Raw genomic sequence first — 21568 nt, 5'->3', positions numbered from 1 at the left:
TCTATGAGCAAAGGACCTTCCATATTCTGTGCATTTAAATGGCTTCTCTCCTGTATGGAGCTTTTTGTGCCTTTTAAGGGTACTGCTCTGAGTAAATGTCTTTTCACACTCCATGCATTTATACGGCTTCTCCCCTGTGTGGATCATTTTATGGGAAATAAGATGACCTCTTCGAGTAAAGGTCTTTCAACACTCCTTGCATTTATATGGTTTCTCTTCTGAGTGGATCATTTGGTGTCTTCTTAGGTTACTGTTATAAGCAAAGGTCTTTCCACACTCCTTGCATTTATACGGCTTCTCCCCTGTGTGGATCACCTTATGGGTAATAAGACTCCTTCTTTGAGTAAAGGTCTTTCCACACTCCATGCATTTATACGGCTTCTCCCCTGTGTGGATCACCTTATGGGTAATAAGACTCCTTCTTTGAGTAAAGGTCTTTCCACACTCCATGCATTTATACGGCTTCTCCCCTGTGTGTATCATCTTATGGGTAATAAGATTACTTCTTTGAGTAAAGGTCTTTCCACACTCCATGCATTTATATGGCTTCTCCTCTGTATGGATCTTCTCATGGGAAATAAGATGACTTTTTTGAATAAAGGTCTTTCCACACTCCATGCATTTATACGGCTTCTCCCCTGTATGGATCATCTTATGGGTAATAAGATAACCTCTTAGAGTAAAGGTCTTTCCACACTCCATGCATTTATACGGCTTCTCCCCTGTGTGTATCATCTTATGGGAAATAAGACTACTTCTTCTAGTAAAGGTCTTTCCACACTTCATGCATTTATATGGTTTCTCTTCTGAGTGGATCATTTGGTGTGTTCTTAGTTTACTGTTATTAGCAAAGGTCTTTCCACACTCCTTGCATTTATACGGCTTCTCCCCTGTATGGATCATCTTATGGGTAATAAGATTACTTCTTTGAGTAAAGGTCTTTCCACACTCCATGCATTTATACGGCTTCTCCCCTGTATGGATCATCTTATGGGTAATAAGATGACCTCTTCGAGTAAAGGTCTTTCCACACTCCATGCATTTATACGGCTTCTCCCCTGTGTGTATCATCTTATGGGAAATAAGACTACTTCTTCTAGTAAAGGTCTTTCCACACTTCATGCATTTATATGGTTTCTCTTCTGAGTGGATCATTTGGTGTCTTCTTAGTTTACTGTTATTAGCAAAGGTCTTTCCACACTCCTTGCATTTATACGGCTTCTCCCCTGTATGGATCATCTTATGGGTAATAAGAGTACTTCTTTGAGTAAAGGTCTTTCCACACTCCATGCATTTATACGGCTTCTCCCCTGTATGGATCATCTTATGGGAAATAAGATGACCTCTTCGAGTAAAGGTCTTTCCACACTCCATGCATTTATACGGCTTCTCCCCTGTGTGTATCATCTTATGGGAAATAAGACTACTTCTTTGAGTAAAGGTCTTTCCACACTCCATGCATTTATACGGCTTCTCCCCTGTGTGGTGAGTTTTGTGCCTTCTAAGGCCACTGCTGTGAGCAAAGGTCTTTCCACACTCCATGCATTTATATGGTTTCTCTTCTGAGTGGATCCTTTTGTGTATTTTTAGGTCTCTGCTCTGAGTAAACATCTTTCCACACTCCTTGCATTTATATGGCTTCTCCCCTGTGTGGATCATCTTATGGGAAATAAGATTACTTCTTCGAGCAAGGTCTTTCCACACTCCATGCATTTAAATGGTTTCTCCCCAGTGTGGATCCTTTCATGGGAAGTAAGTTTCCTGCTTGTCCTAAAATATTTTCCGCATTCCAAACATTTATAAGGCTTCTCTTTTGTGTCAATCTCTTTTTGAGCTGTAAGGAAGTTATTCCCAAGAGAAAGAATGAATGTCCCATTGTAATTTTGTCCATTGTGTCTTCTTATAGCATCTTCTCCTTTGTTTTGGGTTAAATAGTTTTCATTTACTTGTACTTTACCTTTGAATAGCTTCACACTTTTTCCAGTATATTTTTTCCTTATTTTCTCTTCTTGGGCAAGAAAGTCTTGCATCGGAGTATCAGTGGAAGATGAGCTTTCCTGAGTCCAATTCTTTGACTGGTTTCTCTCATGGCTTTCGAATTCCATTCGAATTCCAAACTTCTCCCTTCCATCTTTAGCACTGATCACTTGGAACAGTTCACAGGAATTTTGATTCTCCTGCCCATTATTACCTTCAAAGCAAAAGGGAAATGAAAATGACAACGAGGTTAGAGAAAAAGATCAAAGTGTAGAAAGTCAAGTGAATTTCCTTCTGAATTTCTCCAAAATCCCATTAGGTTGTATATTTGCATGCCTACAGTGGTGTGATACAGACATGATTTCTATATTCATGAGCCATGAACGCTTTGAAAATATCTGGAAAACATCTCTTCCTTTACAATTATCTAAATATATGCAAATCTCACTCAGAATTAGTTCTGAGTTAAGGAATAGAATAGCTTAATTCCCTCTTCTTTGTGGCAGCCCCTGAGATAATGGAAAACTGCTATCATGTCTCCCCTAGTCCTTCTTTTCATTAAACTAGACATACCCAATTCCAGCAACCATTCTTTATATGTTTTCGTCTCTAGTCCCCTAATCATCTTTGTTGCTCTTCTCTGCACTCTTTCTAGAGTCTCAACATCTGTTTTACAATCGTGGCAAACAAAACTGGATGCAGTATTCCAAGTGTGGCCTCACCAAGACATTATCAAGAGGTATTAACACTTCACGTGATCTTGATTCTATCCCTCTGTTTATGCAGCATAAAAATGTGTTGAATTTTTTAGCAGCTGCTGTACACGGCTACCTTATATTTAAATGGCTTTCCACTAGGACTCCAACATCCCTCTTACAGTTATTACTATTGAGCAAGGTACCACATATACTGTACCTGTGCTTTTTTTTTTTTTTTGCCTAAATGTAGAACCTTATTTTTTCACCATTGAATTTCATAATAATCAGCGGAAACATCCACGGGGGAATTTAGAGAAAACTTAAGATTTATTGGGGCACTGCAGTATTTTAGGCCTGTGTTCTTTAAAGAACTGAGGGCTACATGACATCTAGGTCTTTGAAAACAAAGAGGCTTTCCCTCTCTTTTGCCCTGGATCTGCTGCAGGCCTTGGTTAGCAATCAACAGAGGCCTAAAGCACTGTAGCGCGAGATCACGTGAGATCAATAGTGCTAGATTTCCCACTACTGATCTTGTGTATCTCTCACTACTCTTTTTTCTGCAAATGCACTGAAGTAGGCAAAGGAACCGAGGGCTTGCCACATCGTCTCAAGGTAGAAAACAAGAAAATAAAAGTGTTTGGTCTCCACGTGTCTCATTTATGCCCTCCCTGGCATCCAGAAGCACTCTCCATGCCAAAAACGGGCCCATATTTGGCCTCCCAAACCCTCTGCATGTCCTATTCTCAGCCTTCCTGATGTCGCAGAGGGCAAAAATGGGACCCACAGAGGCCTCTGGAGACCAAAAGTAGGCCTGTTTTTGCCCTGCATAGTGCTTCTGGACACCAAGGAGGGCAGTAACGGAACGCGCTGAGGATTAGGGAGGCCAAAAACAGGCCCGTATTCGCTTTATAAGACGCACAGTTATTCCCACCCACTTTTTGGGAGGGGAAAAGTGCACCTTATAGTCTGAAAAATATGGTAAGTCCCTGCAAGATGGGGCGGGGGAATAGGTAGGGTGAATATTGTAGCGCCTCTACTGTCATTCGTAAGTGTGAATGATGATCATGGTGCTGCAACACTCATAAATTTTGGGAGTGGGTCTCAATACTTGGGGGAGGACTGGTTGTAATTTGGAACGTTTGCTAAGTGAACTGTCCTAACTCGGGGATTACCTGTACCCTAGGATGCTCTGAGTCACACTGCTTGAGGTCTTTATCTTGAATTGGATTGGGAGAATGCTCTTCCATGGGCTGAGTGTGAAAGTTCTGTTCTCACACAATTTGGGGAGGTTCCAGAGGACAAATGACAACACACTCCTCTCACACGACCTCCAAAGAACACATAAAAGCACACCTTGTTCTTTTCAGCCTCCATAGATAAGTTCAAATAGAAATGGAAAAATACAGATAAGAAATGGCACAGAAAGACATTGACTCTTTCCTTCCTTGGAGCATGACAAGGCCAGAACCTTTCCTTCTACTTCCCAGGAGACAATATCCGATTAGTGTTTTTTAAATAAAAAAACTAACTATAATCTCTCTTCTTGAACTCTGATTGGGGACTAGAAAACTCTTACCCAGAGAGACCACGTTCCTATAGTTTTCAAGCATGACTTCTGAATGCAGCGCTTTCTGGTCAGGATCTAGCTGAGACCATTCCTCCTTAGAGAAATACACAGCTACCTCTTCGAAGGACACCAAACCCTCCTGGACACGGAAAAAAAGAACAGAAGAGGAGGATTCGCAAGATCTGTTCATCTTCATCATTGATTTAGACAAGAGGATAGAAGAGGAATTCATCAACTTCCGGTTTGGGCTTCTTCAGCAACGGACCAAAATCACGATCGTGCGCAGTTTTGATCTGTGCTCGCCGCTGTAGCGCCCCAAGCCGGCCGGATTTGGGGCTGAAACCACCCCGTAGAGGTGGTGAAGAAGGGGGAGCCGTCAGCCGGGTTGAATAGAGCCACATCTCTCCTTGGCTAGCCATTACTCCCTTTCCCAAAGGCGTTTGCAGCGGTGGTCAGAAATGGCCACCTCAAAGAAGAACCCGACCAGACAAGATTGTGCAGGAGGAAGTTTAAAGGAGAAAGCTTGACTGACCGGGTTGAATGGAGAACATCTATTTAAGGTACCTGGAACCTGAACTTTAAAGACTAACTATTCCTAAAAAAGATTTTAAGCGGCAAAAGAGAAAGTGAAAGAAATTGAATTGGCTTTTTTTCCTTTCACATTGACAGGTTTAATTGACTTGGAACGTTAAGAAAAAGAGATTTGAATAAAAAATTGATAGTAATCCACTTTGACATTAATAGGCTATTTCTAGCTGAAAATAAAGTGTCAAAGGGATAAAGATTCTTGGATAATTTTAAGAAAAGAAAGAAAGCAGCGGAGGGAAAAAGGGAAAAAGGGTGGAATCTGGAAAATGGAGGAGGCCACCTGGAACTTAAAAAAAAATCGATAGTGGAATTTTAACAAGGCTTGCAAAAGATACATTGTAGCTGAAACTTTGTTACAAGATAACAAAGCTCCTGGAAAGAGAAAGTGAGAAAAGAAGTAAGAAACTGTTTTGTATTATTGGATGATTCCTGGAACTTTGGATGGAGAATCCTAATGAAACAAAATAAAAGCAATTGGGGGTTCTTTAAATTTTTTTAAAATGGCATCACTCCTTGAAGAGTTAAAAATGAGACTTAAAGAACAAAAAGAAGAAGCACAAGAGGGAAGAGGATCTTTTGGCTTCATATTTCAATTGTTAGAAATGGAGATCTTGAACTATGAAAAACAACAAGAAACGCAGGCAGAACAAGAAGGGTGGGACAACGAAGAAGCCATCTTTAATGACCAAGCAATTTTAAGTGGGGTAAAAAAGGGAAAGGGGGGAAAGGGAGTTAAAAACTTGAAGCACTGAAGCAACAACCAAAAAAAACAGTAATCTGAAAAGTAATCATAATATCAGGAAGCAGAATGGAGGGTCACAGAAGGGAGAATCAGATAGAAAAGGGAATAAAAAGGGGAGGGGGAAGAAGAGAGGGAAGAGGGAAAGGAAAAGAAGCTACAAAGGACAGAAACAAGATGTAGAGGTACAGAAAAAGCGTACAAGAATTAAAGGTATCAACCTATTTAAAAGACAGACAATGGTTAAAATTTAACAAGGAGAGGATTCTGCAAGGGTGCATGGGATAGAATTGTTATATTAGAAATAGAAAAGGGTTAGAAAATATGTTAGATTATTAAAGTGATAGAAAAAATTTCTATTGGTGTGTAGTGGAATATTTGTTTGTAAAGAGAATAAGACTCTCAATGATTTAAAAAGAAAGTTTAAAAAAAACTGAAAAGAAACATGGAAGATCTTTATCAGTTGACAAGATGAACTTGAATAAGAAAAATAACTTTATTGACTACTATTAATAACTATTGTTTGGTTTTTATTTAAAGACAGTAATAAGTAAAATATGAAATATAGATGATTAAAGTGAAAGGCAACTGATATTACTAGGTAATGTTTGTTAAAAGAAATAGAAATGTAAAAGATTGTTATTAATATTAATGGCAGAGCTGTACTTGAATAATTATTCCATTTGCTATTGTTATACATATATACACAGATATATATACATATATAATTTTTTTCTTTTAAGAATTTCCCCCAAGATTAGTGTGTATTTTTAAGGGAATGTACCAAGCAGAATTCAATTGAAAATAGGTATGTGTTATAAAACAGAGGTTAGAAAATGAATGTTATAACTGTAAAGGTGTAACTTAAATGTTTAAACAAGATTTGAAAAAAGATACAAAGGTGTTACACTCCAGTCTAGTAATTACAGGGGAAAATTTGTGTTATGAGAAAAGATAATATGAAATTGTAAACAGGACAGACAAAAGTATAAAAACATTGATTAGATTTTAAAAATTAGAAAAAGATATGTAATTGAATTAAGAAAGGAATGAGATAATTTAAAATAAGGCTATAGGAAGTAAAGAAAGGGAAAAGCTATTGAAAAAAATGCAAAAATAGTTATGATATGGATTAGAATGTATAAGATAAATATGTATTGAGTTTATGTCTGTATGGAGAAGTGATAACCCGGGGTCACACTGTTTTCAAAAAAAGATATTTTATTTGTATTTGTATGTTTGTGAAAACTTAAATAAAACTTTTATTATAAAAATAAAGAGGAATTCATCAAATTTGCAGACAAGACCAAATTGACAGGAAATACCAACACTCCAGAAGATAAGCTCGAGATACAGAAGGATCGACAGATTGGGCCCCATCTAACAAAACGAAATCAACAGTGAGAAATGTAAGGTTCTCCTCTCCTGCTGAGCCTCCGCCAGCCCACCCTTCCCGCTCCTCCACATAGAGAGAGCGGCTGGGGATCACAGGGGCACGTCTGGATGTCCCCCCCGCAGACTCTCCACGCACTGTACCGCCCTAAGAGTTGAGGAGAGCGAGTGCGGCGTCCTAGAGCGGCAAGGCTCAGTGATGTCACTTCCTTTGCAGCCGCCTCTGGGAAGGCAGCCGTGACGTTCGCCCTCCAGTGGTCCAATGGAGAAGCGCCTGGAGTTCCCTTCACTTGGCGGAGTGCGCCCCCTAGTGAATTTAGGACAAAGGGCCAGGATGGTAGAAAGGGCGGGAAAGAGGAGCGCATGGGAGGGGGGAGAGGGCGGGGATGATGGGCTTGGGAGTAGGAGGAAAGGCCCCTTTGCGTGGCTCCCTGTCAGACAAAGGCTTTGGCGTCTGTGCTTCTTACCCCCTTTTATATGAACCCAAATGCCTCGAAGGAGGATTTCGTCTTTCTTCTGTGCCATCTCTGGAGCGGTTTGATTATTTCTCACCGATAAAGTGCAACTCCACCTCCGCCTCTTTCATTAGGTCCCCTTCTATATTTACTGAGAGGAGAGAAGAGAGAAGTCTTCTTTGTGGATATGTGAGATATTGGAAGATGCCACGATATCTCCCCTTATCTTTCTTTTCCTTTCAGCAACTGTTTTTTAAAAATATCTTTTAGCCTCCATCTTTGTTCCTCTTCTCTGCACTTTTTCCAGAGTCTCGATATCTTAAATCTATTTGTTTATTATACAAAACACAAAGAAAAATAGAAATAGGAAATTAAGGGAAGGAGAAAGAGTGGAAAAGAAAGTCTGAAGTACAAGAGAAAAAAAGGGGGGGGGAGATAGTGCAAGATTTTTTTTAAAAAAAACCATTTCAGCCTGATAATTGAATCTAATGGACAAAAGCAAAGTCATTTTGGGTCTTTTTCTTCTGAACGCTTTATATGTGAAAAATATCCCATTTAATGGGTGGAGAAAGAAACCGCACAAAGGCTCCAAACTCCCTGTTGTGGCTGAGTGAGGGGCGGGCTCCCGCCTGAGGGGTTCTGTGTTCTGATTGGTTGCTGAGGGTGGAAAGGGGGCGTTTCCCTTTTTCCCGCCTTTTTCTTCTCTGGGCTGTTTGAGATTTACCTCAGGATGTTCCTGACGCGTCTTTCAGGATGTTCCTGACGCATCTTTTTTTCCCCTGAAGGGAAGTGGGGGCTCTCCCTGGTTTAGCTGAGGGTTTTCCGGAGCTTCCCTTTGGATGGGGGGGGATGTCTGTGGGTGAGCCCCAACTTCTCACTGGCTGCGGGGCTGCCCCTCCTCCCTTATCATCTAGTGTGCCAGCTCTTCCTACTGCACAATCTTCATATTTAATGAACACACGTACGTGTGTGTGTGTGTGAAAGGAGGAATGGGTGGAGGGTTTTTTGTCGGACTTTTGATCTGGGCGGGGCCAGAACGAACTGACGCACCAATGGGAATTCTCGCTGCTGCAGCGTCAACAGTCTCCGGGCAGAGTCTTTTGTGACTTCACCCGAAGGAGGAAGGAGAGTTCAGCGCGGACAGTGAAACTCTGAGGGGCAACCCTTCAGTCTTTGGGGGCTGCAGCTCAAGGGCGGGAGGTCAAGGCAGGCCCTGCGGGGACCCTCCCCTTTCTTTGCTCTCTTCACCATCCTCAAGTAGACTTTCCTCTGTGGGCAGGGAGGGGTGGGCTAGATGTCAGTTCAGGTCCCCAAACTCTTATGGTCAGAAAATGAATCTGTCCTTGGTCAGTTTCCTTGCCTTCTTTCTCCTCCTGCCTTCTGGAACTTTGGAGACAAGACAGGGAGGGAGGGCTCCCTCTTACTCCCCACCCCAGTTCAGATCAACAACTGCCCTTCTTGAACCAAAAACCGACCTACTATTTGCGGGGGTCAGAAAACCCCACAGCGCTGGGGGTGCAACCGGCCTCCAGCAGCCCCTTTGCCAGGAAGGAAGCCAAAGGCAGAAGTTTCAGGGGGGGGCAGGGGGGGTAGTGACCCCACGTGATTGGGGGAGGGACACTCCCATCATGTGTGTGTGTGTGTGTGTGTGAAGGCCTCCGAGGACTCCCCAATCTACCCTCAAGTCCTCATGGGCTGTGGGGCTGCGCCTCCCCTTGTCTCATCCACCGCAGACCCACTCCACGCCGGATTGAGGGGAGGGCAAAAGGAAGTCCACACTTCCCTCCAGGGTTGACATGAACCCCCCTGGAGCCGCAGCCCTCCAAGATTGAAAAGATCCCCCTTTCTCACCTTCTCTCTCTGTGCTCGGACGATCTTCTCTTGGGAGGCTCTGCCCGGAGACCGATGACGCTGCAGAAGGGAGGATTCCCATTGGTCCTTCCGCTTTCCGGGGTCCTCCCAATTCCGAAATCCGAAGAAGATTCTTTGATCTTGTCTTTTATGTATGGATTGCATAGTTTCTTATCTGTAAACTGTCCAGAGTCCCTTTAATAGTAAATATTTATAATTTGGGTTAATAAATCATACCAGACAAACAATCAGAAAACAATACTGTAATTCAGGAGCTCTCAAGAGGAAACCATCCCCCTCCACCATCCAACACTGGCCAGGCAAGGTACTGTATAAAAACAGAGAGAAAACCTCACTCACTTGTGTTGATAATGTTGTCTAGCCAGGTAATGAAATGACTGCTAGCAAACGGCTCGGCTCAGCACTGAGCTACATATATTCTTTTTTCTTAGACTACTATCCATGCCCAATCTTTGTTTGGGGAATTTGTTGAACAAAGGGTATGAGATACAAAGCCTTCCTGGATGACTAATGAAGAAAAGTTTTTTTTTCCCCTTCATTTTCCAGGGTCTTGTATCCTTTGAGGAGGTGGCTGTATGTTTCTCCAAGGAAGAGTGGACTCAGCTGGATCCCCGCCAAAAAGCCCTCCATGGGGAAGTCATGAGGGAGAACCTGAGGAATGTGGCCTTCCTGGGTAAGGGCACAGGCAGGTACAAAAGGCATTTTGTGGAACCAGCTCTCTGGCCTAAACTCAACCACACCTTATATCTGAGAGAAGGAGAAGATAGACTCTACAAAAATTCTCCTCTGCTGGTTCTAAGACACCTTTCACTGAAGCACAGACTGGTTGAGGGACAGTGCTGGAGGCAGAGATGGGCCTATAAAGGGGAGGGGCTACAGCCTCCCTTTGTTGACTAATTAAAACTGATCCTTGTGATTGGACAGAGCAAACTGGATACAGCCTAGTGAAGTCAAGCGTAACTGAGGTTATGGGGCTGGACTATACAGACATAGTTTTTTAATAGATCAAAGAGATACTTTTTTCCTAGGGGGTTACTATCTTCTGCCGTGCAGAGCTCTACTTGCTTCTCAGGATCTTTTCTTGACTGATAAAAACATTACTTGGCCTTGGTGTTTTATGGCTGAGCTTTTAGCTTTTCTGGGAAAGTGTTTTTTTGTAATGAAAGTAAAACACCACATACTTTGACACCACATAGTGAGCAGTGCTTTGTTTGTCCTGGAAACATACAGGACTTCAGATTGTTTTCCATCTAAAACAAGAACTTATTGGTAAGAAGAGAATGTGTGGGGAAAGATATCTAGTGCAGAATAAAGAGAAATTCATCGATAGCAAGAGGCAAATATACTAACCCAACGTGCAGAATTGTAGATAAATGGCTTTTAAAACTGTTTCTACTACCCATGAAATATAAATTTCCATCCCATGCAAATTTATACCAATAAAATTGATAGGAACCTGCAACAAGTCTCTAAATTTGATAAGCTTTAATTCAGATTGTTTTATGTAGGTCAGAATAGCCTATAAAAATATTACCAAGGTTTTTGGGATTTGCAGGATTGGAATTCTCAATCATGTTAACATGTTCTTGGTGATTTTCCCCCCCTTCTGTGAGTTTTAAACACATACTTTTTTCTTTCTCTCTGAAGATACTGTTGGGCAAGAGAATGTGTGCTGTAGGCAAATACTAAAAGCTCTCAGACGCAAAGAAGGAAGAGACCAAATGGAACTAAAAAATCATGAGAAAAACCAGTCAAAGGACGGAAGCAGAAAGTTTTCTGCTCTTCAGTGTGATGAAATTGAAGACAGAGCAGCCCTGCACCTTTCCAAAGGAAAAAGGACAAGGCGTTTTGGGAAAAGTGTGAAAACATTCAGAGAAAAATCAGATTTAAATGAACATGATCGAACCCACACTAAAGAAGAAGATCATCAAAACAGGGAAGATGAAAAAAGTTACAGCTGGACGTTCATTCTTTCGTTACGTGATAGAATCAACATGGGGGAGAAACCCTACAAATGCAGAGAGTGTGGGAAGAACTTCAGGAGCAGCAGCCAGGTTACTTCCCACAGGAGGATCCACACAGGGGAGAAACCCTATAAGTGCCCGGAGTGTGGGAAGAGTTTCAGTTGGAGCAATGACCTGACTTGCCATAAAAGGATCCACATGGGGGGAAAACTTTATAAGTGTTCCGAGTGTGGGAGGAGCTTTAGGAGGAATATTCAGCTTGCTTACCATAAAAAACTCCATGCGGGAGAAAAACCATACAAATGCATGGAGTGTGGAAAGAACTTCCTCTGGAGCTATCAGCTTACTTACCACAAAATGATCCACACAGGAGAGAAACCCTATAAATGCCGGAGTGTGGGAAAGCTTCAGGAGGAGCAGCGACTGACTTCCCACAGAAGGATCCACACCGGGAGAGGTCTTATAAATGCATGGAGTGTGGGAGGGTTTCAGGGAAGCAGTGAACTGATCTCCCACAGGAGGGTCCCACAGGAGAAAAACCTTATAAATGCACAGAATGTGGAGGACCTTCAGGATGAACAGCCAACTTGCTTCTCATAAAAGACTCCACTGGGAGAAAATACAAATGTATGGAGTGTGGGAAGAACTTTTCTGGAGCTATCAGCTGCTTCCATAAAACTATCCACACAGGAGAAAAACCTTATAAATGCATAGAATGTGGAGGACCTTCAGGAGGAACATTAGCTTGATTACCATAAAAGACTCCATGCGGGAGAAAAACCGTACAAATGCATGCAGTGTGGAAAGAACTTCCTCTGGAGTTATCAGCTTACTTACCACAAAATGATCCACACAGGAGAGAAACCCTATAAATGCCCGGAGTGTGGGAAGAGCTTCAGGAGGAGCAGTGAACTGACTTCCCACAGGAAGATCCACACCGGGGAGAAGGCTTATAAATGCATGGAGTGTGGGAGGGGTTTCAGGGGAAGCAGTGAACTGATCTCCCACAGGAGGGTCCACACAGGAGAAAAACCTTATAAATGCATAGAATGTGGGAGGACCTTCAGGAGGAACAGCCAACTTGCTTATCATAAAAGACTCCACTTGGGAGAGAAACCATAGAAATGTATGGAGTGTGGAAAGAACTTCTGGAGCTATCAGCTCACTTCCCATAAAACGATCCATACAAGAGAGAAGCAGTATAAATGCATAGAGTGTGGGAAGAGCTTCAGAGGCAGCCGTGAGCTTTCTTCCCATAAACGGATCCACGCATTAGAAGAATTACACAAATGCTTGTAATGTGGAAAGGCCTTCAGGAGCAGCACTGAGCTCACTTTCCATAGGAAAATCCACCCAAGGGAAAAACCATACATCTGTACGGAGTGCGGAAAAAGCTTCTGTTGGAGTTCTCAGCTTACTTCCCACAAAAGGATTCACTCCAGTGAGAATCCATATAAATACATAGAGCGTGGGAAACGTTTCGGGGAAAGTAGTGAACTTACTTCCTATAAAACGATCCACTTAGGCGAGAGATCATACAAATGTATGAAATGTGGAAAGAGCTTCAGAAGGAACAGCCAGCTTACCTGCCATAAGAGAATCCACACAGGGGAAAAGCCATTTAAGTGTGCAGAATGCGGGAAAAGCTTCCGTCAAAGCAGCCACCTCATTCCCCATAAAACCATCCATACAGGAGAGAAACCCTATCAATGCACGGAATGTGGGAATACTTTCAAGAGGAGCAATGAACTCACTTCCCATAAAAGGATCCACATGGAGGAAGAAGCCGTATGAATGAATGGACGTCTGGCAAGAGCAGCACCCTTGCTTCACATAAAATATTCAGACAGGAGAAAAACCCTTATAAATGTGTGGACTGCAGGGAGAGCTTCAGTGAAGCGGGCAGCTTACTTCCCATGCAAATATCCACTCTAGTGGGACTCCCTAGACTAGACGTACCTGGTTCTTTTTATACATACGTTGTCTTCTTGGTATGAACTAAAAATTTTTTTTTAACTGAGTCATGAATCCTGGCTGCCTTATTTTTTGCCAAAACCTGAAACCTACACCAAAAGTGAGAATGAATTTGCTGGGAGAAGATTTCTAACAATAGGGGTAGGCAGTTTATATAAGATGAATTGGCTTTCAATGGGCTTTTGCCATGTTAATGTGTCAACATTGTTGCACACACCCCAAAAAAACCATAGTGATTTAGTTTATGCTTTATGATGTTCACAGTCTCAGATGTTTTGACACCAACATACAGAATTCAAGTAATCCTCAATTTATGACCACAGTCGGGATAAGAATAAGAATAAGGCAGTTGTTAAATGTGCCCAATTTTACATTTTTTTTTGCCATGGTTGTTAAGCAAGTCACTGCAGTTATTAAATGAAATGTGTTTTTAAAATCCTGGCTTCCCCCATGACTTTGCTTGTCGGAAGCTGGCGAACTGATGACCCCAGGATAGTCTAGCTCCATGATGGCGAACCTATGGCACACATGCCACAGGTGGCACGCAGAGCCATTTGTGCCGGCACGCGAGCTGCAGGCAAACTTACCTCATTGCACATGCACAGCTGATTTTCGGCCAGTTTGAGGCCTTTTTTGGCTTCACAGAGGTTTGAGGAAGGCGTCTGCAGGCTTTTCAGGGCGAAAACTAGGCCCATTTTGTCACTTCCTGTTTTTCCAGAAATACTGGAAGTGATGAAACGGGCCTAGTTTTTGGCCTGAAAAGCCTGCACAAGCCTTCCTCAAACCTCTGGGAGGCCGAAAAAGGCCGCAAAGTGCCTGAAAATCAGCTGTGAGGTGCAGTGCAGGCAAGGGGGCGGTGGGGAGTGGGTGGGTAGGGATTGCGTGCACATGCATAGGGGGCATAGGGGAGGGTGCATTGTCTTCTTGGGTGCTGGCACGTGAGCGCGAGCGTGCAAGCGCGCGCACAATTTTTGGCACAGGAGCTCAAGAAGGTTAGCCACCACTGGTCTAGCTGTCATGAATACTTGCTGGTTGTCAAGTGCCCAAAGCTTTATTATGTGATTAGGGGGATGCTGATGAATCTAAATATGAGGACCAGTGTTGTAAATCAATTTTTTTCAGTGTCCTTATAACTTTAAACCACTGCTAAACAAATGTTTATACGTTGAGGACTATCTGTATGGGAAACAAGTAGAGTGAGCTTAATATTCTAATGCAGAAGGGCAAATACGTTTGTCACTGGCATCACTAAAACTTGGGGGAATGACAACTATGATTGGCATGTAGCTTTGGAAGACAGCAACTTAGGAAATAATGTCACCAAAAGGGAGTCTTACACTGTACATTGAAGGAATATGCCTGTGCACAGGTTCACTGATCGAAGCATGAATTCTGTTAAAGAGTGGGCAAAAGTAAAATCAAAGAAATGGAACTGATCATAATTCTCAATAGACCATCTGGGAGGTGGAATATATGAGCAAGGACTTTTGGTGTCAGGTGACCAAAGTTTATAAGAGGCACTTCATAATAATTGAGATGATTTCAACTACTCTGACATCTGCTGGAATTCTAATTCTTTTTTTTTTTTAAGAATTTTTATTTTTTAAAAACAAACATACACATACAAAACATCAAAACATAAAACCATCTTCCATTTTACATACATACAGTGTGTCAGTTGGTTACGAATCTTTTGTGCTATCCTTTTGTAGTCATTACTCACAGTTTATATCAATTTTCACATTGTCAAACTAACATATGCTTATATATTTATCAGTTTATTGGTTTTTAAAACAAACAAAAACAAACAAAACATAAAAACATCAAGCCATCTTCCATATATATACATACAGTGTGCCGGTTGGTTTACAAACTGTTTTGTGCTTCCATTTCGTAGTCTTCAATTACAATTACATTGTATATATTCTCGTATTTTCAATCAAGTATTAAATACATTAATATTATTAATCATTTGACTATACTTTTATTCATTCATGTTTTACGAAATAATCATATTTTACTTAATTTGTTTTATGACAGTTCATATTATCATCTCAAATCTATTCTACAATCATTTTGTAGATATAATAAGAAAAGAATACATCTTTAGATATTTATTATTTTCTAAGAATCTACATATTTCATAACTATATTTTATTGTCTAACCATTGATAGAATAGATCCCAAATTTTATAAAATTGTTTATCATCTTGTTCTCTGATTTCAAATGTCAATCTACTCATTTCAGCACATTCCAATATTTTCTTAATGATTTCCTCCTGTGATGGTATTTTCTCATTTTTCCAGTTTTTAGCAAATACAATCCTAGCCGCTGTTAATACATTTACAATCAGGTATTTCAATTCTTTACTATATATTTCAGGTAAAATTCCCAACAAAAATATCTCTGGTTTCAAATCTATATGCTTTTTTGTCATTTTTTCCAACCACATGTGGATTTTAGTCCAGTATTTTTTAGCATCCGCACATGTCCACCTCGTATGGTAATATGAGCCAGGTGTCTGATGACATTTGCAACATTTTTCAGATTTGTTCTTTAACATTCTTGCTATTCTTGTGGGGGAAAATGCCACCTGTAAAACATCTTATACAAATTTTCTTTATATGCTGTTGACATTGTCATTTTATAATTTTGAGACCACAATTTTTGCCATTTCTCTAGATCAAACCCATATCCAAATTCCTCCCCCAAGCAATCATTGTTTCTTTAACTTGTTCTTCTTCTAGTTTAATTTCTAATAAATATCCATACAATTTTTAATCACCTTTTCATCAGTACCTATCAAAATCTTATCTAAATCAGTCAGTTTATCATAGAAACCTTCTGTTTTAGAGTCTTTATCATACTTTGAATGTATTTGCGCATATGAAAACCAATTCATCTTTATACCTTGTTCCTTTAATACCTTGTTCCTTTAAAAGAGGTATAGATTTAAGTTCACCCTTTTCATTCAATATTTCACCATATCTAACTGTTTGTTCCTTTTTATATATTATAGGATAAGAAAATGCTTCAATAGTCGATAGCCAGACTGGAATTTTCAAATAACATTGTCTTTTAGTCTTCTCCCAGTTTAACCACAGAGACTCCCGAATATAATGTCTTCTAAAATACCCCTGTGTTTTAGTTCCTTTATACCAGGGGTCCCCAACCAGCGGTCCGCGGACCGGTACCGGTCCGTGGAACAAATCCTACCGGGCTGCTGGTTTGCTGGGCGCCGCCATCTTGTTTTGATGAAAAAGTGCTTCCGGTGAGCTTTTCCAGGTAGAAAGCTCACCGGAAGCACTTTTTCATCAAAACAAGATGGTGGCGCCCAGCTGATGCCGGTACCGGGCCGCGGCATAAAAAAGGTTGGGGACCACTGCTTTATACCATAGAAAAGCATGCCACCCCAACAACAGATCATGTCCTTCTAATGTCAACAATCTAGTATTAATGTTATCCATTCCTTAACCCACATCAAATTTGTAGCTTGGTAATACAACTCCCAATTAGACAAACCAAATCCTCTTATTCTAGCATCGTGCAAAAGTTTTAACTTTATTCTCTTTCTTACCTTGCCATATATATTTCAACACAATTTTATTTAAATATTCAAAGTAATCTTTTCCAAGCCTAATTGGAATTGTTTGGAACAAATATAAAATTCTGGGTAATATATTCATCTTGATTGTTGATATTCTCCCTATTAATGACAGTTGTAAATTTTCCCATTTCGCCAAATCTAGCGCTATCTGCTGCTTAAGTTTGATATAATTATTCGCTTAGTGTACTGCATCTTGCTGTCAAATGTATCCCCAAGTACTTGATCTTATTCGTGACCTGAATTTTCAATAGATCTGCCAGTTCTTACTTTTGTCTTGATAGCATATTCTTTGTCAAGATCTTTGTCTTATCTTTATTTATTTTCAACCAGCCACCTTTCCATATGTCTCTATCTTTTCTATCAATTTTGATGCTGTTTCTAGTGGGTCTTCTAAAATTAAAACCAGATCATCTGCGAATGCTTGCAACTTCAATTCTTCCTTTTTATTTTTCATCCCTTTTATATCCTTTTCTTTTCTAATATTTCTGTTTAGCACTTCCAAGGTTAACACAAACAACAGAGGTGATAGTGGGCACCCTTGTCTTGTTCCTTTTCTTATATCAATTGGCAGTTCTCCCTCTATCATTACTTTTGCCGTTTGCTTATGATATATAGCTTCTATTGCTTGAATAATTTTTTTAGCAAAGCCCATCTGTTCCAGCTGTAATAAAATGAATCGCCAATTCACATTATCAAATGCCTTCTGTGTATCTAGAAATATCAAAGCCATTTGTTTTTCAGGATGTGCCTCGTAATATTCCAAAGTGTCCAAGATTACTCTCATATTGTCTTTAATTTGTCTCTTTGGCAGAAATCCATTTTGATCAGGATGGATAAAATTATTTAAATATTTTTAAGTCTTTCTGCCAATATTGAAGCAAAAATTTTATAATCTGCGTTTAGTAAGGAAATAGGTCTATAGTTCTTGATTTGTAATGGATCGGCCTCTTTTGGGACAAGTGTAATATAAGCTTCTGACCATGATTTAGGTATCTTCTTCTTTAACATAACTTCATTCATAACTTCTAGCAATGGAAGGTTCAACGATTCTTGTAATATTTTATAAAATTCTGCCGGAAGTCCATCTGGGCCTGGTGCCTTTCCATTATTTTGCTTCTTGAGTGCTTCAGTTAACTCCATCATCGTTATATTGCTTTCTAACATTGTTTCAATCGCTTTAGGTATCTGGGGTAAATTAGCATTCTGTAAATGCTGTTTAACTCTTTCCTCATCAATATTCTCTTGTGTGTATAGTTTCCCATAATAGTCTCGTATGATTTCCTTCTTCTCTTTACTACCATAGCAAACTTGGCCTTGGTCATCTATTAATTACAATATTTTCCTTGATTCTTTCTCCTTTCTCAATTTATATGCTAACCATCTACCTGGTTTATTTGCATCTTCAAAGTAGTTCTGTTTACCACCTCTGATTTTCTGTGCTAATTCTTCTTTTTCTATTAGACCCATTTTATGTTTAATTATATCCATTTTTAACTTAATGTCCTTTTTCTGCGGCATTTTCTGTAGCTCTTTTTCAAGTCCTTTATACTCATCCTCTAAGGCCTTAGAGGCTAATCTTTTCATGGTATTTCTTTTCCTTGTATAGTCTATTATCAAGCCTCTGGCATATGCCTTCATTGTATCCCATACATTCTGGATTGATGTGTCTTCATTTTTGTTTTCTTTGAAGAAAAAAGCCAGTTCTTTCTCCATCCACTGTGTGAAGTCTTTTTCCTATAATATAGTATTATTTAATGTCCATCTAGATCTTCTTTGTCCTTTCCGTTTAATTGTCATTGGATTGTGATCTGCCCAAGTACTTGTTTCAATATTTATTTCTTGAATATTAGTTAATAATTCTGTTGACATCCATATCATATCTATTCTGGACCATGATAACTGTCTATTTGAGTTGAAGGTGTATTGTTTAGTTTTAGCATTTCTTTCTCTCCATGTATCTTTTAAGTTTATTTCATCTACCATTTAAAAAAAAGATTTAGGGAGAGTCTTTCTGATTTGCTTTATTGTTTTCTGTGCTGTATAGTCCAGTTTATTGTATACAATTCCATTAAAATCTCCCATCATAACTATATTAGCATAGTCCAGTTCAATTATTTTCATATATAATTTTTTATAAAATTCTTCTTGATTGTCATTTGGGCCATAGATTGCAATCAGGAGTATTTTCATATTATTGTCCATTATTTCCACCATTAGTATTCTTCCATCGTCATCAGTATAGATCAATCTCACTGGGATAATATCTTTAATGTATAAAACTTCTTTTCTTGCATTGTGTCAAAGAAGTAAATATTTTCCCTAATTTTGGCTGTATCAACAATTGTTCATATTGCTTTTTGATATGTACTTCTTGTAGGCAGATTATATCAAATTTTAATTTCTCTAATTTATGGAAAGTTTTCCTTCTTTTAACAGGTGAGTTGTCCATTTATATTAATTGTAATCAGTTTTTTCTCTTCCATGGTTACATTTTGTAGTTAGGTTTAGCAGCTTTCGTAGATCTTGGTTCATGTTGTTCTTTGGCTTCCACCTTTCCACCTACTGCACCTTCTTCTTTTTCAGTTGTCATTTGGCAGTCCTCTTGAAATTCAATTAGTGAGATTTCTTTTTCTGCCTCTTCCTCTTTCCCTCCAAAAAATTCTGTGTAAAATGATTCAGCTTTCTCAATTGAGTCAATTCTATGTCTCTGTTCTTGCCATGTGAACATTAAACCTTCTGGAATCAGCCATCTATAATTTACCTCTTTTTTAAGTAGCATTTTGGTCAGAAATCGGTATTCTCTTCTCATCTCTATCACTCTTCTGGGTACTTGTTTCAGGACCACAATCTCTTTGTCTTTATATTTCAATGTTTTCTCTCTTGCCACTTGCAATATTTGCGTTTTAATGGCTTTCTTTGTAAATCTGATGTGAACTTCTCTTGGTAAGCTATTTCTCATTGCATATCTTGTGAAGACTCGATAAACCTCATCTATTCCATCCATTATCTTCTCTTTAGTTATTTCCAAAGCTTCAGCCAAAATTTCTATCATTATCTCAGCTAGGTTTTGTCCCTTTTCTTCCTCTATGTTTTGGAATCTGAGATAAAATTCTGATTTGTCCATCTCCCATCTCAGCATCCCATTTTTATCTTGTTCAACCACAGTTAATCTGCTATCAATATCTCCAATCTTCTTATCTCTTTGTTTATCTACTTCAATTTTTTGGAATCTCTCATCATACTTCATTATCATTTGTTGAATGTTCTCCACCTTTTCATCAGTTTTCCCTGTTCTTTGTTCAATGTTCTCTATTCTCTTTTCAATATTCTCTGTTCTCTTTTCAATATTCTCTGTTCTTATTTGAATATTTTGAATTTCTTGCATAATCATCTACAGGGTCACTTTTTCCTGTTCTTTTTCTTGCTGTAACATTGTCTGTATTGAATGTTGTCCTCCAGATGGTGAAGAGAAAGAAGTAGATGTTGAGGAACCAGGGGCTGTTAGTTTCCTACTTATTTCGGACAATTCAGAATCTTCAGGTTCTTCTAAACTTCTAAATGCACCTGTGAAATAACCAATTGCAATTCCAAATAAAAATAGTAGGAAAAAAGAAGCCAAATAGCAATAATAATAATAATAATAATTCAGGTTCTTGTATACCTTAATCCAATCGATTGGCTAGATAGCAGTAAAAACTCAAAAATGGAAGAAAAGACCATAAACACACACAAAAAAGAAAAAATTGTTAAATCCTAAAAAAGGTGGAAAGCAAAAAGTAGAAAACTAAAAAAGAGAAAAGAAAAGTTCTTCAGGTTCTTCAACACCTTAATCCAATGAAGAAGTCTCGGGTATAAAAGGATGCACAAGAGAAAAAAAAAAGCCACAAAAATAAAAAATAAAAAACCAACATGGAAGGTAAATAGAAAAAAAATACAAGGGAGGGAGAAAAGAGAAAAGAGACTACTCCCTTAAAAAGAAAAGGAAGGAAATCATTAATACTAAAGCTTTTCCTTTAAAATAAAATGCAAACGTAAAAATTTAACCTCAAAAGACAAAAAGAAAGACAAAACCAAGTTCCAAAAGGCCAAAAATCTAAATAGCTATTACGAAAAGAAAACTGATGAGGAGGGGTGGCGCAGCTTAGAAAAAATAAAAAGAGCACACTGCACCTTGTTTGATTATCCAAGGCTTTTGTTAAAATTTATACCTCTCTTCTCCAGAGTCTTATCACCTTTTTCCCCCCTATAAGCTTCAACACCAGATTCCAGCTGTTGATAGAAACCCAGAAGAGCACCTGCAATAATACTCTCCCATGCTCTTCCCTCTATCTTATCAAATAGCAATGTCCTTGAAAAGAAGTCTCAGTTCTTTCTCAGCTTTGTCTGGTCAAGAAAAAGAAATAGAATATTTCCAAGCCTCTAGTTGGCAGTGTTACAAAGTTTCTTTTGCTTTCACTTTCCCCCCTCCTTTTCCAAACAAAATATAATAAAAATTAATTAAAAAGGGAAAAAGATATTTTAAAAAAATGACTAAAAGGAAGTCTCTAGCCTAAAATATTATAAAGTCAAAAAGGAGAGAAAGAATAGGTGGAAGAAGAGAAAGAAAAAAGAAAAACCAGTCCAGTTTCAAAATATAAAATCATGTGTAGAAAATCCAGCAATGAGAAAAAAAAAAATATAAAGATATTACTTTGACATTCCTGTTTAAAATCGCTGCTTAATCACTTCTGTCAA

General features: G+C 39.2%; 2 protein-coding genes and 1 pseudogene across 3 annotated transcripts in view; 1 reads left to right on the top strand and 2 right to left on the bottom strand.

The window, feature by feature from the left end:
- Nucleotides 1–21568, bottom strand: part of LOC113429654 (uncharacterized) — a 219888-nt gene that overhangs the window by 34519 nt on the left and 163801 nt on the right. The gene's annotated exons all lie outside the window — the stretch shown is intronic.
- Nucleotides 1–21568, bottom strand: part of LOC148131808 (uncharacterized) — a 35490-nt gene that overhangs the window by 551 nt on the left and 13371 nt on the right. The window contains exons 2-4 of the mRNA XM_087953576.1: nucleotides 4252–4381; nucleotides 252–2191; nucleotides 115–167 (exon numbers count right to left, since the gene is read on the bottom strand). Of these exons, the coding sequence (XP_087809702.1) occupies nucleotides 115–167; nucleotides 252–1713 (1515 nt within the window). The 5' untranslated portion in view covers nucleotides 1714–2191; nucleotides 4252–4381. The remainder of the gene's footprint in view (nucleotides 1–114; nucleotides 168–251; nucleotides 2192–4251; nucleotides 4382–21568) is intronic.
- Nucleotides 9773–13881, top strand: LOC148131810 (uncharacterized; annotated as a pseudogene). The gene is made up of 3 exons (XR_015747160.1): nucleotides 9773–9961; nucleotides 10936–11648; nucleotides 12051–13881. The product of XR_015747160.1 is annotated as an uncharacterized LOC148131810 (transcript).

Source organism: Notechis scutatus, chromosome 2 (genome assembly GCF_049901735.1).
Source record: "Notechis scutatus isolate UNSWTSFEM ecotype Mainland chromosome 2, rNotScu1.2, whole genome shotgun sequence".
Classification (NCBI taxonomy): Eukaryota; Metazoa; Chordata; class Lepidosauria; order Squamata; family Elapidae; genus Notechis; species Notechis scutatus.
The sequence above is the reverse complement of the archived record's forward strand: the minus strand, read 5'-3'. Positions and strand labels throughout refer to the sequence as shown.